General features: G+C 48.2%; 1 protein-coding gene across 1 annotated transcript in view; it reads left to right on the plus strand.

Annotated features, from left to right (window-relative positions):
* The first annotated feature begins 5,887 nt into the window (after positions 1 to 5,887).
* Positions 5,888 to 14,463, plus strand: part of PCSK1 (proprotein convertase subtilisin/kexin type 1) — a 32,649-nt gene continuing 24,073 nt past the window's right edge. Inside the window, exons 1-3 of the mRNA XM_030005576.1 lie at positions 5,888 to 6,323; positions 9,550 to 9,654; positions 13,088 to 13,198. Coding sequence (XP_029861436.1) covers positions 6,144 to 6,323; positions 9,550 to 9,654; positions 13,088 to 13,198 — 396 coding nt within the window. The 5' untranslated portion in view covers positions 5,888 to 6,143. The remainder of the gene's footprint in view (positions 6,324 to 9,549; positions 9,655 to 13,087; positions 13,199 to 14,463) is intronic.

Genomic DNA, 14,463 nt, shown 5'->3' on the forward strand with positions numbered 1-14,463 from the left:
TTTAAATTAAACGTGTAATGAAAATAGCAACTTTGAATTCTCAGCAGTGTTTTCATCAATGCTAAATATAATTCATGCTGCTATTAAAATACGTCAACAATTTATGAATTTATTGGTCCTCACTTAGGAATTTATTGAAGAGCTTGCAATAAAGAGGACAACAAGGTCCTTTACTGTAAGTAAAATATTATTAAAAGTATAACCCAAAGACATAGAATTTTAAAATGTTGGGTTTTATATGTATGTAGCTGAAGTTGATAAAATGTTGCCCTAAAATGTTTCCTTTCTTTGATGACCTCTATTACCCGGACTACGAACAAACAGGATATGAACTTGCAACTGTGCCTCTTTCTATTGCCAGCAGTAAAATACTTCGGGGGGACTTTGTCTCTTCCCAGTAATGATATTATTGCTGTTTTTCTGGGGTTTTCCACCTCTCCTACAGTCCTGCCTATGCATTTTCCAGGCTTTTTGCTTGAATTAGTTTGAGCCATAGAGTAAACAGAATTAGCCAGGTTGCTACAAATGGACGATTGTTCACCAACTGCTTCCTGCTTGCCTGAGAGCGTGCAGCGGGTAATGCCTGGTGTCATTAGGCCCCTATTTAACCGCACGTATGGCTGGGAGGGCATGTTTGTGTTTCATTTATACAGATATGATTAGCTGTTCTCAGTGTTCGTCTGCCGTAAAACTGAAAATGTGTCATGCGCTATTACCCAAGCAAATGTAATGCCCCCAAAACAAACATGCCCCACTGGTTTGCAGGCAGTAATTGACGGAAAAACAGGTGTTTCCCATATTCTGTGTGATTGCCTACACATATGGCTTCTTTTATACTACCCTTCAATTACTTTGTAGTGTTGGCTCCTGCAGAAAAAGAAATAATGTTACCAAAAAAGAGTGGGTTTCAAGAGTGTTCTTTGGTCCACAGCCAAATTAAATATAAGCAGCACAGCCCTTTTTAGTATTTAAATAATTCAACTACAGCAGCTACCACATCCACTTTAGCCATCAAACTGTGTTTCCAGCTACTCTCATTTTATAATGTGGTGCTCTGACTTAGCAAATTAAAGCTACATGTAACACAAATTCCCATTTGAATGGTGTTAACATTCTCAAATTGGACCTTTCAAATAGAATCAGTAAAATATCGTCACCTGTGTAACCGGTTGGTTTTATACTTTACGACCTGAAGTTTTATCCTGCAAAAGCATTTAGCTCCCAACAGTTGTGTAAGAGCTACTGATCTTGCAGTGTTAATAACGGGTAGATTTTATAATGAGATGCAGGCAGAAATATCAGCGGTGACTTTATATAACAAGTTTTCTACAACGCATTGTTCTTCTAGGTGAATGCACTTGGAGGAGAAATAAAAGAAGGAAGAAGGCATTGTTCCTCACAGATGATAGCACAGAGCAGCTCCTCAGCAGTCAGGGTGAAAGTCAAAGGTATTCTGCAAAACTGGCAGCGAGCCTGGCCCAGGAGCTGCTCCAAGCACACTCAGCTGGCAGAGCAGCCCGAGAGCCACCCTCCCATCGTGAACGCTGGTGATATGCAGTAGCCAAAACACTTAGTCTAGGATCGGGTTGATCTTTGATCCCTGTGCATTGATCTCTTCCCCCAAACACGTGTCTCTGTCTTTGCATCACTATTTCTTTCAGAGCAAGGCTTGCGGTGGACGGGTCTCTGCTTCAGCCGTCTGTGGTGGCAGAAGATGCCTGGCACCGAGACCTGGTCTCATCTTTCTCTGTCAATTCAGCGGCAGAGTGGATGGACACAGTAACACGTTCAGGATGTGTTCCTCCTGCTTCGTGAGCTGCCTCTTCTGGCTTCCCACAGAGAGCGTTTATCATTTACCCATCAAGAACAACCAATCTTCTAACTTAATTCAGTTTACGTTTTAAAAGAAAGCTCTGTGGGTAGAGAAAAAATGCTTAGTTTCATTTTGCAAAATCAAATGGGTTGACTTCATGAAGTGACGTCAGAGATGAATTTGCTTTCTGGCTTTTACCTTGTGACTGATTCAAAATGAAATGTCATTACACAACCGCCGCCTTCATCAAAAATATTATTTCAACATACTATGATAAAATGATGGCATTCCCCTGAAACCTTTTGATTTTTTCTGCAGATAAACTTAATTCTTTTACCTGCCTTTCGTTTTCCTTATGCTCTGTTCCTGTTTATCTCTGCTCTGTCATTATTTGCCTCAGCAAGAAAGACAATTGCTCCTCTTCTACAAGGTGCACGAAGATGAAGGAATGCGACTTTAGATCTTTATAGCTTCCTGGGGTGTTTTCATTTCAGTGACAGCTTTCTCACTTCACGAGTTGCAGGGTTTCATGCCTGTGCTTCCCACCTTGCAATCAATGTATTTCTCAGGATACCGACTGCCATGCAAAAGCAGCGAAGCTTTTGAACTCCCCAGCTTTCCCCCGCACGGCAGATTTTGCCAGACTGCATGGTTCTGACCGACGGGATGGGTTTGTGGTCAGTGTGGACGTGGTGAAGCTACAGGGTACCAGCTGCAGAGAGCAATTCCCATGCCAGCCTCAGCCCCCGCTGCTCCTCCAGGGCCCCTGTTTCCCGTACAGCCCCCAGCAGTCAGGACCGGGTGTCAGGAGCGATGCCACAGCAGTTAATCAGAGAATTAGGCTCAAAAATACAGGCTTGAGCCTTGAATAAGAATTGCTAGGTTTCAATGTGTTAGCCTTACTAACGAGCATGGAAATAGGGTGTTGTGTGTAACTGCTTGGCTCTTCAAAACCAGTCCGTCTCACTTTTTCATGGACATCTCTTTGAAGGATCAGAAATGCAGATACAAAAACACAGCTATGGCCTGAAACCTTTACATGCCTTTTGACAACGAGGAAGAAAAAGCCAATCAGTTGAAATCCTAGGCATGAGAGAGCTGGAACATTGCCTTTGGCTATAATGGGGGTAAGTTTTCACATGGGCTGGGCAAGGACTTTTCTAGTAGGATTTTCATCCAGAAGTCCTGGAGCAAGTTACCGAACATTAACACGAAGTTCTTCAGTGTCCCCCTGTGAACTAAGTGTGCTAGAGGGGAGGCATCCAGAACATAAACAGGTGAAGAGATGTATTTATACTTGCTGAAGCAATACGAGATTTGAGAAGAGACTCCTGCCCCAGGGGTTCTGATTTTGAGTTCACTTATGCTGCTGTAATATACTTTTCTTAATAAAAAATATTTTAGTAGAATTACTGCTGATTTACACCCTTGTTAGGTCAAAATCAGGACTAAGGGGTTTCATTCACAGCTCTCCCGCAACTGTGGCCACAGTCCTTTGAGGGTTAGGATTTCATACCTGGTACCACACACTGTATTGACGGACATCTTACCAATGTGCCAAAAAACATTCTGCACTTCCTCTACAAGAAGACACTTCAGCTTGGGAAATGTAATGATTCCCACTCAGCTACCACACACTAAAAAAAACCCTCAAGAGCTGCTTTACTAACAGTTCTCCACCAGATGCAAAGAGGTCCTTATCAGAATTTAGATCCCCTAGAAACATGTCTATCTTGAATATTACGTTAAACCGAAGCCATACACTAGAAAGAATATTTTTATAATTGGTCTTGTATTTGTTGCTGATTTTACACTCAGGCGGAATACCATGGAGTGCACTAGGGACTAAATAAATGTTTCACTGATAAACAACAAACCCAAATTGTTTATGGAGCATGAAACAATTATTGTTGACTCCACCTGATGCTGCTGAGCAAGCTGTTCCTTTTTGTTGTGCTATTATTAGATGGGAATGTAGTGGGTTGGACAGCATCCTTCATTAATGGATGGGATAACCAAGTTTGTGTAGCACACAGCTCATTCTCTAACACAGCTCAAGACTCTGTACACAGCCCATCTAACTGAAGTCCTGCCCAGAAGGATATCCCAATAAATAAGCACATGTGAATGAATTAATCATTTAGAAAAGAGTACTGAGATTTTCAAATCACTCTTAGGGATGCAGATGTTCTAACCACTACTTAAGTCTTGGGAATATAAATTGTCATTATCCATACATATGGCTCTCATTTCATTTCTGTATGCAGATAATGTTTCTGCACAGTTGCTTAATACAAAATGTAAAATTCAAGCCAAGTGGCAGTCTCAGTGATGAGAAATGAGAGGTAAAAAGCCCTTCGTGTTCTGAGTAGAGCAGTAGTGGTAAAACCGACACAGGACAAACCCGTGTGGACCCAGCAATTGCTTGGCAAGACAACCACATTTAAAGAAAGCCTTAGAAACATTGCTAAAAATGGAACAAAGGGATCTTTAAGGCATCTGTCCAGGAAAGTGAAGAAAATACATTTTTGGCAGCGAACACTGAGAAAATCATGCAGCGAATACAATAAATTAAAATGAACAGAAAACACATGTCCTAGTTGCAGGCTTGACTTTGACAAACCCTGTCCTGTTGTTATACCATGCTGCAGAAAGTGAGTATGGGTGAATACCAGGATGGTGCTGTAGTGTCATTTTATTGGTATTCTACTCTCTGTGGGTATTTATTGATATTCTGTTGAGGTTTCTGGTATCCTTATTACATTCTTATGCTTTTTCCCCTACCCTGATCCATTCACATTCCTATTATTTTGGGCTCCTGTACATGTCATGGCCAGTACTTCTGCTGCAGTGGTTACAATCCCCCGATCCCTATGGGAACACACGGGTCCCCGGGAGGCTCTCAGAACCGTACCCATCCTGGCACAATGATGTCTGAGGCTGAGATTTCAGACGCTGAAACACTGGTCTTTTACAGTATTCTCCAGTCCTCACTGTTTTGTTTTTATGTTTTCCACTATCTTCCTATTTTAGAAGCCAACGAAGAGTAGGGCAGGCATATCTGTCACTCCATAATAAACAGAAGAAGGAAAGCAGTATTGCAGCACAGCTCTGATACCTAAGAGCAACTCACTAAAATTTCCAGTTTAAAAGTTGGAAGAATCAAGCAGTGAAAATATAGGTAACTATAAACTGAAGCTGCGCAAAGGTTCAGTTTCAGAGGTGGAGGCAAGAGCGTTGAGGGAGCATTAGGAAATTTTTAGAGGCGTTATCTGACATGTGAGGAAAGACAACGAAATGGTAGTAGCAAAGCTAAGGAGAACAGAAGGAGCCGGGGAAACGCAGAGGCAAAATGAAAATATGGAAATGAGTGAGTATTTAACAAATCGCAGTATTTGCTGAGAAAGTGCAACCTGCAGACCACTGGATGTGATTTAAAATTATTTTAAAATGAATAACTGTACTTCAGGATAAAGATATTTGTTATGTAATCAGACCGGGTCGCGGTGCCGATTAACGCAGCATACCTATGGTGTGTCGGAAGTATCGGGGGATGATGTGCATTAATCAAGCATTACCGCGCAGTAGGTCCCGGGTTATTAGCTTAATTGAAAAGAATGTTTCATTCGCCCAGCTCTCCCCTCGCTGCTGCTCCTGCCGGCGACATCGCGGGGCTGGCGGGAGGAAACCCACCCGCCGAGGGGTCTTCGGCGGCGGGGAGCGGTGGGGGGGCGAGGTCGGGGCTCCTGCCTCTACCTTCGGCTCGGGGCGAATCCTACCGATTATCGGTAATGACGGTAACTATCACAAAGCCAAGCCCCGCGCCGCCGTCCGCTCGCTGTCCGCCACCCCCCCCCCCCCCACGACCCCCGTCCCGGGGCGGAGTGTGGAGGGTGTGTGTATGTGGGGGGGGGGGGTCGAGGAGTCCACGAAGTTGCCGCCGCGGGGAAGGGCCGCCCCCGTCCCCCGGGACCCTCCCGCAGCCGAGCCGGGCTTCGCCCCCGCCGCCCCGCTTCCCTCCCTCTCCTTTCCACTTCACGCCGCCCGCCCCGGGGAATTACCACCCCACCCTCTCCCCGGCTCGGGGGCCAGGTACACTTTGACGTCAGGGATGGCTGTCGTCGTTTTGACGTGTAAACACTCATTTCCATTCCGGCTCCGGAGGGTCTGGTGAGCCGCGCAGCCCCGGGCAGCCGCGTCCTCGCCGCAAGGCAGGGACCCGCGCCGGGCCGCCGCCGCCGCCCGTTCCTCCGCGCTCGCCTAGCAACGCGGAGCCCCGCCGGCCCGCCGCCAGCCTCTCCGCCCGGCCGCCTCTACCCCCTCCCCGGCCATGGACGGTCACCGCTGGGCCGGCCGGTGCGCGGCCCTAACGCTGCTGGCCGCCTGCTGCCTGGCCCCCGGCGGCAGCGCCGAGCGGCAGTTCCTCAACGAGTGGGCGGCGGAGATCCCCGCGGGCCCCGACGCCGCCAGAGCCATCGCGGAGGAGCTGGACTACGACCTCGTGGGGCAGGTACGGACGGGCGTGGGGCGGAACGCAGCGCGGCCCGGGGCGGGGTGGGGGGGAGCTGACCCCCGCCGGGGCTCCTTTCCCTCCCTCCATCCCTCCTTCCTCGGGGCTGCCCCGAAACTTGTGCCCGGCTGCCGCTGGCGGGGCTCCGGGGAGTTTGGAACGCCTTCTCCACCCGCCGACACCCCCCGACCCCCCGCAACCCCCGGCCAGGGCTCCCCACCCGGCGGCGAACCCCGCCAACGCGGTGCCCGGCCGGGGACGGCTCTTTGCTGCGGGGACCGGGCAGGGACCAGGCAAGGGCGCTCCCGCTCTCCCCGAGGCCGTCGGGCAGGGTCGGGCAGGGCACCCCGCTTTCCCTGAGGAGGTCCAGGCAGGGCATCTGGCTTTCCCTCAGGAGACCGGGCAGGGATCAGGCAGGGCGCTCCACCTCTGTCTGAGGGGACCGGTCAGGGTCGGCAGGGCACCCCGCTTTCCTTGTGGGGACCGGGCAGTGTCGGGCAGGGCACCCCGCTCTGCCTGAGGGGAACCGGGCAGGGTCGGGCAGGGCACCCCTCTTTCCCTGAGGGGGACCAGGCAGGGTCGGGCATCGTACCCCGCTTTCCCTGAGGGGGACCAGGCAGGGTCGGGCATCGTACCCCGCTTTCCCTGAGGGGACCGGTCAGGGTCGGGCGGCGTACCCCGCTTTCCCTGAGGGGGACTGGGCAGGTCACCCCGCTTTCCCTGAGGGGACCGGTCAGGGTCGGGCAGGGCACCCCTCTGTCCCTGAGGGGAACCGGGCAGGGTCGGCAGGGCACCCCGCTTTCCCTGAGGGGGACTGGGCAGGGAACCCCTCTGTCCCTGAGGGGAACCGGTCAGGGTCGGGCGGCGTACCCCGCTTTCCCTGAGGGGGACTGGGCAGGTCACCCCTCTGTCCCTGAGGGGAACCGGTCAGGGTCGGGCGGCGTACCCCGCTTTCCCTGAGGGGGACTGGGCAGGTCACCCCTCTGTCCCTGAGGGGAACCGGGCAGGGTCGGGCAGGGCACCCCTCTGTCCCTGAGGGGAACCGGGCAGGGTCGGGCAGGGTACCCCGCTTTCCCTGAGGGGACCGGTCAGGGTCGGGCGGCGTACCCCGCTTTCCCTGAGGGGGACTGGGCAGGTCACCCCTCTGTCCCTGAGGGGAACCGGGCAGGGTCGGCAGGGCACCCCTCTGTCCCTGAGGGGAACCGGGCAGGGTCGGCAGGGCACCCCTCTGTCCCTGAGGGGGACTGGGCAGGGAACCCCTCTGTCCCTGAGGGGAACCGGGCAGGGTCGGGCAGGGCACCCCTCTTTCCCTGAGGGGGACCAGGCAGGGTCGGGCAGGGTACCCCGCTTTCCCTGAGGGGACCGGTCAGGGTCGGGCAGGGCACCCCTCTGTCCCTGAGGGGAACCGGGCAGGGTCGGCAGGGCACCCCGCTTTCCCTGAGGGGGACTGGGCAGGGAACCCCTCTGTCCCTGAGGGGAACCGGTCAGGGTCGGGCGGCGTACCCCGCTTTCCCTGAGGGGGACTGGGCAGGTCACCCCTCTGTCCCTGAGGGGAACCGGTCAGGGTCGGGCGGCGTACCCCGCTTTCCCTGAGGGGGACTGGGCAGGTCACCCCTCTGTCCCTGAGGGGAACCGGGCAGGGTCGGGCAGGGCACCCCTCTGTCCCTGAGGGGAACCGGGCAGGGTCGGGCAGGGTACCCCGCTTTCCCTGAGGGGACCGGTCAGGGTCGGGCGGCGTACCCCGCTTTCCCTGAGGGGGACTGGGCAGGTCACCCCTCTGTCCCTGAGGGGAACCGGGCAGGGTCGGCAGGGCACCCCTCTGTCCCTGAGGGGAACCGGGCAGGGTCGGCAGGGCACCCCTCTGTCCCTGAGGGGGACTGGGCAGGGAACCCCTCTGTCCCTGAGGGGAACCGGGCAGGGTCGGGCAGGGCACCCCTCTTTCCCTGAGGGGAACCGGGCAGGGTCGGGCAGGGTACCCCGCTTTCCCTGAGGGGACCGGTCAGGGTCGGGCGGCGTACCCCGCTTTCCCTGAGGGGGACTGGGCAGGTCACCCCTCTGTCCCTGAGGGGAACCGGGCAGGGTCGGCAGGGCACCCCGCTCTCCCTGAGGAGACTGGGCAGAGTCGGGCAGGGCACCCCGCTTTCCCTGAGGGGGACCAGGCAGGGTCGGGCAGCGTACTCTGCTCTCCCTGAGGGGACCGGGCAGGTCACCCCTCTTTCCCTGAGGGGCACCGGGCAGGGTCGGGCAGGGCACCCCTTTTTCCCTGAGGGGACCGGGCAGGGTCGGGCGGGGCACCCCGGTTTCCCTGAGGGGGACCGGGCAGGGTCGGGCAGGGTACCCCGCTCTCCCTGAGGGGACCGGGCAGGAGGGGGATGCGGGCAGCCCTGGCTCCGGCCCCGCTCCGCCCCCGACCTGCCCCCCCGGCATCCCGCCGCCTCCCCCAGACCCCCCCCCCCCCCCCCCCGCCCCGGAGGCTCCGTCGCCACCGCGGGGCTTCTCTCCAGCAGGGCCTCCTGGCGCTTTTTTGGGATGCCGTGACGTCAGCGTTGTCAGGGATGAGTAACCGCCTTGAGGTAACAGCCTCGTCCCACCTCCAGACGGGGGTCCTGTGCCAGGCAGGGCGTCTGGCAGCGCCGGGGAGCCCGCACTTCTGCCGCAGAGCCGCTTCCCCCCCCCCGCCCCTCCTTAGGGAAGAGGGATGTTTAAAGCTGGGGGGATGCACCCAGCTCTCGGGGTGACCAGCCACTGCGCAAGTGAAGATGCCAGTTCGGTGGGTGCCCTGTACAAACAAACTCCGCGGTGAGGTTTCTGAAGCCACACGAAGCTTTTTACACCTGTTGGGCTGAACCCTGGGAAGAGCAGATAAAACCGGCGTGTGGCCATACATAAAACCCGTCCTTCGAATTGTGCCCGTGTCCAGGTGTCCATGAGTATACTGGTCACTACTACAAGCACTGTGTTACTGACTACTGTAGTAGTAACGACTGCTACTTCACTAGCTTAAGTGAAATTATTCCCCCAATTCCTTCTAGCAGCACACAGGCTGTGATAAGCACTTGTTACTTGAAGAGTGTTTTTTAGTTGAGATTAAAATATTGAAAGGCTAGTTTCTTGCTCTTTTCTTTTGTCTTTTAAACAGACTGAATTCGGTCAGGTTGTGAGTGTTGATATTTGTTTGCAGTGGGGAAATACCTCTCGATAGTTAAAGTACGACTCTGTCTTACAGATTGGATCACTCAAAAATCACTACCTATTCAGACATAAAAGTCATCCAAGACGGTCTCGAAGAAGTGCCATTCATATCACTAAAAGACTTTCTGATGATGAGCGGGTGAGTGTTACATTTATTCTTTTTCATGCTCTCTGTTTATTCTGTCTCCTTATTGCTAGCTTTGTAATGAGGTCACAGGCAGGCTTTCCTCATTTTGCAAGTCTAATATATTCAGCCATCCACACTCATGCTGAATAATACTTTATTATTCTGTCATTAACAGGCAGAATCTGACCCTCTCTTACCATATTTTTTGCAAGTGCTTTCCAAATTAAGATTTAAGATATGCAGCATTGCAGAGGCTTGGAATTTTAGATGTCGATATGTCTCTGATGAAAATATGAATGAGGAACCACAAGACTCGACTCAAAGTAAAAATCCCTAGATACAGTAAGTTTAATCAGGCCATGTCTGTGCAATTACCATGGGAATTAGGTTTGATTTAAAGTGACTGAATATAAAAAAAAAAAAAGTAGGGGAAAAGGGCTGAGGTTTCGCTGGATTCACTTTTTCAATGACAAGCTGAAAGCCCTTCTCAAAAGATCCATCACATGTTCTAGACTTGCAGTCTTTTGGTACACTGGAATCCCACTGCAGTCAGACAACAAGCACACTGGACAGCCAGGGATCTACGGTACGATCCACTGGTGAAGCAGACTCCCCATTTATTTGACTTTATTGAAGAGAGAAGCATATCTGTTTGTAAACACACTGAAAAACTGGTGTGGGTGGTGGATTTAAGGAACAGACCAGAATGCTGTCAGCCCCTCTTAAAACCAATTTCTGGCAAATTTCAGAACAATGAAATTTGAATTTCAAATCAGTATTATTGCAGCAATCATTGTAAAAATATGAGCAGTCCAAAACATGAAGTAACCTAGTTGTGAAAACCAGCACTTTATGATATAAGGACGAATCACTTGAGAATGAGCAATTGGTTATCTGGAGGGTTTAGATGCAAAAGTCATCTAGGAGGAAATATTCTATATGTGGCTAGAAGAAATAAAGAAGGGGGTGAGACAAGGGTATTTGTTTTGTCTGTTCTGTTTCAAAACTGTACACTCCCATCTATCTCCTTGCAAACATTGGTTTTAACAGTTAAAGTCTTCTGGGTGAAATTATTTTAAACTTGGGAAGTTCAAGACCACAGCTTTAGTGCAAATTAGTGTTCTAATTTATATACATACCTATGATCAGATGTTCAATGCCATCATAGCATGATGTTCAGGAACAGAGGTTTGGTTGGAGTTCCTTCCTTTTTTGGACTTATTACATCGAATGCATCTCTTACACGGGGAAGCATGACCGTGTTCAATATAACAAATTCTAATGTCATAAGGAGAGTGGAAGCAATTGTGTTACACACATTACTGCCAAACATTATTGCAGACTTACATACTTAGATCCAAAACCAAAGCTTCAAAATGCTGCAGGTGATTTGCTAAATTTATTCCAATTTCCCTTTTATTTACCATCTAGTATGCAAATTAACTATGTGAATGAATGAGATGTAATTATGTCATTATGTAAGTATATAAACACAAAGCAATCATGTAATGCTGTGTAGTTATACATGGACCTTTGCTCCGAAGAGCTACTCTTGTTCAGCAACAGCGTATTTAAAAAGATTTTAATTCAATCTTTAAAAAGGGAGAGAGAAGGGAATCCTGTTTTTGTTTGTATAACGCCTTCATGAATTTTACAGTATGTTAAATATGAAAGCTGGAGTAAAACTTGGCTCTAATCTGAGTATTTATCTCCTTCCTATAGATGTCTTGGTGTTTGTTGTAAAACAGATAAAGGCTGTGAATATATTGAAGGGATATAATTATCTGGTTCCTTAACTTCTTCCAGTATTTGCACTAGTTTCCAAATCTACCTTCTTACAACAGACCTGAATCAAGATTATTTTCACTGCTTTATATATCAGTGACTGGAGACTTGGCACAGGGCCTCCAGCTTTTGCCGTAGATGGATGGTTGGAACCTCACCCAGCTGCTGAGTGACAAACATTTGGCTTGTTTGTCTGACACATGTGCTTGGTAGTTTCAGCTCATTTCCCTCAGTGCAGTTGTCCACATCGAAAAAAATAACAAGCATGGAAGTTGTCAATTGTTAATTACTGTTGTGTGATGAAAAGGCCGAGCTTTGCTGTGGGCCGGGAAGAGAGATAAAGGTAATTGCTCTAACCTGTGCATAAGTATGTATGGCCCTGGATATCAGTAGGGCAGTTTAAAATACTTACACTTGCATGGGTATATTCATCTTCTGTGAGTAACTATGGTTTGTAGGATTTTTAGCACTAAACATAGAGCAAAGGGAATAGTATTAGAGAGCTTTCAGAAAACGTGCCTGGTGTAGCTACCATTTTTAAGGGTTTATGTTCCTGTAGTGAATTTTCATTAGGCTCTCCCTAGGAAATCATATTTTAATCAAATCAGTACTTTTTTATCACTATAATTTCTGAGTCACTCTTCTTATTGTTTGATATATGATGATAGCTATAAGGACCATAAATCCACTGGATGACAGTAGAGAAAAATAATTAAATCTATTCAGATGTTTAAAGCAAAAGGTTAGGTCCAAGGTATCCTCCACTTGAGGCTTATAGTAGGATCTTGGCAATCTACTGAACCTGAGTTTGCTTTGCTTATTGGGAAATTGGAATGAAAAGGACCAACTCGATCTGTATCAAAGTGACCGCCCAGGTACTAGCAACGAATAACATTTTATCCCCACTTCCAAAACGAGCACACAGCCCAGAGTGGTATCAGAATCAGGATTTGATTTGAACTGGGTTTAGTAATACATTCAAGGGAACTAAGTGGGATACACTTTTAAAATGCAGCCTAGTGACTTAGAGCTTGCTGTGTCCATGCACAAATGCTATGCAACTCATTGTATTGATGCTTTAGCAAAACATGCTGAAGCATTTTGTCTTTCAGTTGCCTCAAATAGAATTATGCCAGTGATGAAGTTAGTCCAATATTCATAGCTTACTAATTGATCACACTTCAAAACACCACTGGGAAGGAGACTTGAATGTCCAGCTGGGCTATAAGTAACAGTGTCATTATGATTGCTAGACTAAAGCCAGAGATAATCTTTCTTCTTTCCTTTTAACTCCCAGTAGAAATAGATGGGGGTTAAAACGTAGGTAGGAGAAAGAAGTAGGCTGTGGTTCTGCTTGTTTCGGTAACCACCACTGCTTAGATAACCTTCTAAACATACTGCACATTTGGTATAAAAGCCTGCATTTTGTGACATTCACAGGAGTTCTACTGTTAACTTGTACTTAATGATTTTCTATGAACTGATTCTATAGTATCGTGATTTCACCAAGTCCTCTTCCCCAAAGTACACTGTACTACAGTATAAGTAATCCTCCTCTCTGCATCAAAATTTTGCTGTGTGAGGAAACCCCTTATCCTCTAGGTTAAGAAAGTCCTAACTTGTAGAGGCTTACTTGTCATATTTATACAAATGATTGTAGGTGTCATGGGCAGAGCAGCAATATGAAAAAAAGAGAACTAAGCGTGCCACCGTGAGAGACTCAGCAGAAAATCTTTTCAATGATCCTATGTGGAATCAGCAGTGGTATCTGGTAAGAAGTTGTTTCACTGGGGAACTGGGGATGGTGAATTTCAGTTGTGCTTTCAGCTGCGTTATTTTACTAGTATCAGAGCAATTGGACTGAAGGGAGTAAATGATGAGCCCCTCTCATTACCATATGCTATAAAAATGAGAGATCTTTGTGCATAATATTTCCAGGCAACCTTCTATTTTCTCTGAAGTGTCGTTTGTGCAAACATTCTAAAAGCCAATTCAGGCTGCTGCTTAGAATGGGGGTTGATGTTAGAAAGTATAACACTTAAAAGCTACCTTCAAAATATTTGCTGTTGGCATATAAGAAGTCCCTTATCATGTCTGAAGCTGGCCATGTATTTCTTTATTAAAATTGGTAGTGCAGAGTGCATACTCCAGACAAAAAAAAAAAGCATATGTGTGTGTGACAAGCACCTTCAGCCTCTTGAACTAGGATTTAAATAGAAGAGGGTCTTTACAGCTCATATGTTCAAAACCTCAAGGAAAAGAAATTTCCTGAGCTCTATAGTTTCTGTCTGCATGTGACAACTGAGAAATACAGTTGATCATTTATGTTTTATATGGTCTCTTTTGAGAGTCTGTATTTCCACTATGCATCTAGCTGTACCTTCAGTCTAGGCTTCATTGCTTTCACTTAGCACAGGGGGAGCATTAAAGATGGATATAACAAATCAGGAAGGAATGTCAAGCACAAGTGTGGCCCAAGTGGCTGGAAATACCTTTCTCTTCTTCCATTCAGCTTAGAGAAAACAGAACAAACTCTAGGCTGTTTGTATAATGCTTTGCCGTCTCTTGCCTTTGTTTGAGCTAGGAAAATAAATTATAAATGGCATAGCATAAAATATTTCCATTAAGAGTTCTGCAGAGTTCTTTTCAACATAAAAAATGTTATCTTTAAGAATTTAACTTTTCTTTGAAGCTGAATACCTGTTTGGTCCTTTGGCGGTTTCCAATAGGAAGCCAGAAATTTCTGAGATGTCTGTATTGGACAAGTACACAAACACACACAGAATTCAAAAAAGCAGTTTTGTGAAAAAAGCAGTGTCCTGCTCTCCAGGAGACATAGTTCCTTTTTCCACCTTTCTATGGTTTTCACTTCTTTTCCCTCTAGTTTTCCCACATGAGAAACAGAAACATGATGCTTACCCTTGTTTGCAGTGCACATTGAATTTTTTCTGATTAAATGCGTAAATGTGCTAAATATTTTCTTCCAAAATATGTTCCTTGCCTTGTAGTAAAAAACTTATTATTACGATTTGATGG

Source organism: Aquila chrysaetos, chromosome Z (genome assembly GCF_900496995.4).
Source record: "Aquila chrysaetos chrysaetos chromosome Z, bAquChr1.4, whole genome shotgun sequence".
NCBI lineage: Eukaryota > Metazoa > Chordata > Aves > Accipitriformes > Accipitridae > Aquila > Aquila chrysaetos.